A 2,756-nucleotide genomic window follows, 5' to 3' on the forward strand; every position below is an offset into this window, starting at 1 on the left:
CCGGCTAGTTTTTTGTATTTTTTAGTAGAGACAGGGTTTCACCGGGTTAGCCAGGATGGTCTCGATCTCATGACCTAGTGATCCGCCCGTCTCGGCCTCCCAAAGTGCTGAGATTACAGGCTTGAGCCACTGCGCCCGGCCTAAAATGTTTTCTCTTTACACTTAAAATGACAAACTCTTACTCCTGAGCCACGTGTAATTTGGCTCCCATCAGTCTCTCCAGCTTCACCTGCCTCCTTCACACTTTAGCCGTGCTTACCTTTTTGTTCCTCAAGCTCACCTCTAGAGGATTTGCATCTTAGAGGATTTCTTCTGCCTGGAATACATGTTTCCCAATCTTTATAAGACTATCTCCTTATCTACAGCTTTCCCCTCAGATGTGGCATCTAAGAGAGGTTTTCCTTGACCACTGTAGCCAAAGCAAATGTTGATCATTGAATGAATAAGTGAATGAATGAATGGAGTTGTATATAATGTAGCAGAATTGATCATTTAAGGCTAATTTATTACGTATCTCCAAGCAAATAAATTTGTAATGGTTTTCCTGCCTAAAATCTATACAGCTGATTCACAGATATTTGGTTGACAGGTTTTATATATCAATGTAGGTCATCAGCTTATATGTTGTTGGGGGCCAGAATCTATACTTACACTTCATTCAAATTTGATTTTACAAAAGTTGGGTTTTTAAATTTTTATTAAGAGTGCTGTGAAATTATTACCTATAATTCTAAATCTCAATTCCTCCCAATAGGATTCAAGATGGATTGGCATCAAAGTTCACTTCTTTAACAAAAGTGCTTTATGACTTTAATAAAATATTAGAGAATGGTAGGATCCATGGAAGCCGCTTGCAAAAACTTGTGATAGAAAATTTTGATGATGAGCAGATTTGGCAACAACTGGAATTGCAAAATGAACCAATTTTACAATACTTTCAGAATGCAGTTAGTGAAACAATTAATGATGAAGACATCAGTCTTCTCCCAGAGAGTGAAGAACAGGAACGTGAAGAGGATGGTTCAGAGATAGAGGCTGATGACCAGGAGGACCTAGAAGATTTAGAAGAGGAGGAAGAAGTGTCAGACACGGGTGATGATGATCCTGAAGTGGGTGAGAGAACTAAAAACTCGAGCAAATCTGGTCTGAGGAAAAGCCCAGTTTTCAGTGATGAGGATTCTGACCTTGACTTTGATATCAGCAAATTGGAACAGCAGAGCAAGGTGCAACACAAAGGACATGGAAAACCTAGAGAAAAGTCCGTAGTAGATGATAAATTCTTCAAACTCTCCGAAATGGAGGCCTATTTAGAAAACATAGAAAAAGAAGAGGAACGAAAAGATGATAATGATGAGGAGGAAGATATTGATTTTTTTGAAGATATTGATTCTGATGAAGATGAAGGGGGACTGTTTGGAAGTAAAAAACTTAAGGTAAAGTTTTGAGAGAGGAGAGAACACTTTCCTCCTCAAATTAGCTTTCGTTCTCTTTTTCTAGGGGAGATTTAATTGTAGTTAGAAGTTTTAGTGATAAGAAATATTGTGCTCTATCTTATCAGTTACAAATGAATCTTCTTCCGTTCAATTTATGTTCCAGTTGGTCTTATAGTTTTGTGGTAGTGTTATTAGTTGCCATTTTCATCTAATCACTATTTAGTTATTAGTTTAGTTATTAGTTATTAGCTCATAGTGTTATTAAGTCAGAAAGTAATATATACATACAAATCTATGTGCATGTGTTAATATATTTTTCTGTTCCTAATTAATAGTTTTAAAAATCTTTTTAGTCAGGTAAAAGTTCCAGAAATCTGAAATACAAAGATTTTTTTGATCCAGTTGAAAGTGATGAAGACACAACAAGTGTTCATGATGATGAGCTGGATTCAAACAAAGATGATGATGAAATTGCTGAAGAGGAAACAGAAGAACTAAATATTTCGGAAACGTGAGTATTTTGAACCATCCTTTATATTGTAGGCTGGAATTGCCCAATCATGTATGTGTACTCGTAGTTATCAAATGTGTCTGTCTTAAGAAGTTGGATTCTCTAATATCAGATATTCTCAAGATAGCCAGAGGAAAGTCTCTGAATGTAAAGGGACATTAGATATCACTTAATGAAGAAAAATATCACTGGTAGTAGCAATCAAACCTTCCTTACCAGGAACTTTGATTTGGTTTTGTGTCAATAAAATCCTGTTATTTTTGTGAGATAAGAGATTTGTATTGTAGATTGATGAATAATTTATTTTATATATGTTGGACACTTTTTGTTCTGTTTCTTTTTTTTTTTTTTGAGACGGAGTCTTGCTCTGTCACCCAGGCTGGAGTGCAGTGGCGCAATCTCCACTCACTGCAAGCTCCGCCTCCCGGGTTCACGCCATTCTCCTGCCTCAGCCTCCCATGTAGCTGGGACTACAGGCGCCCGCCACCACGCCCGGCTAATTTTTGTATTTTTAGTAGAGGCGGGGTTTCACCATGTTAGCCAGGATGGTCTCGATCTCCTGACCTCGTGGTCCGCCCGTCTCTGCCTCCCAAAGTGCTGGGATTACAGGCGTGAGCCACCGCCCCCGGCCTTTTTCATTTCTTTCATACGGTATACGTTAAAAAGTAGTTAATTATTTAGATAGCATACTGTTAGACTGTATTACAAAGTTCATGTTTAATGCAGAAAAAGACATTTGTAGCATCTTGTCCCTTGAAAAAGAGATACACACAATTTCTTGTGAATTTCTTTTGAATTAATTATGTAATAAA

General features: G+C 37.5%; 1 protein-coding gene across 1 annotated transcript in view; it reads left to right on the forward strand.

Annotated features, from left to right (window-relative positions):
• The window catches only part of MPHOSPH10 (M-phase phosphoprotein 10 (U3 small nucleolar ribonucleoprotein)), a 25,690-nt gene that overhangs the window by 7,937 nt on the left and 14,997 nt on the right, over positions 1-2,756 (forward strand). The window contains exons 2-3 of the mRNA XM_011980755.1: positions 755-1,433; positions 1,787-1,944. Coding sequence (XP_011836145.1) covers positions 755-1,433; positions 1,787-1,944 — 837 coding nt within the window. The remainder of the gene's footprint in view (positions 1-754; positions 1,434-1,786; positions 1,945-2,756) is intronic.

This window comes from Mandrillus leucophaeus, unplaced genomic scaffold (assembly GCF_000951045.1).
Source record: "Mandrillus leucophaeus isolate KB7577 unplaced genomic scaffold, Mleu.le_1.0 Scaffold216, whole genome shotgun sequence".
In the NCBI taxonomy this organism is placed as follows: Eukaryota; Metazoa; Chordata; class Mammalia; order Primates; family Cercopithecidae; genus Mandrillus; species Mandrillus leucophaeus.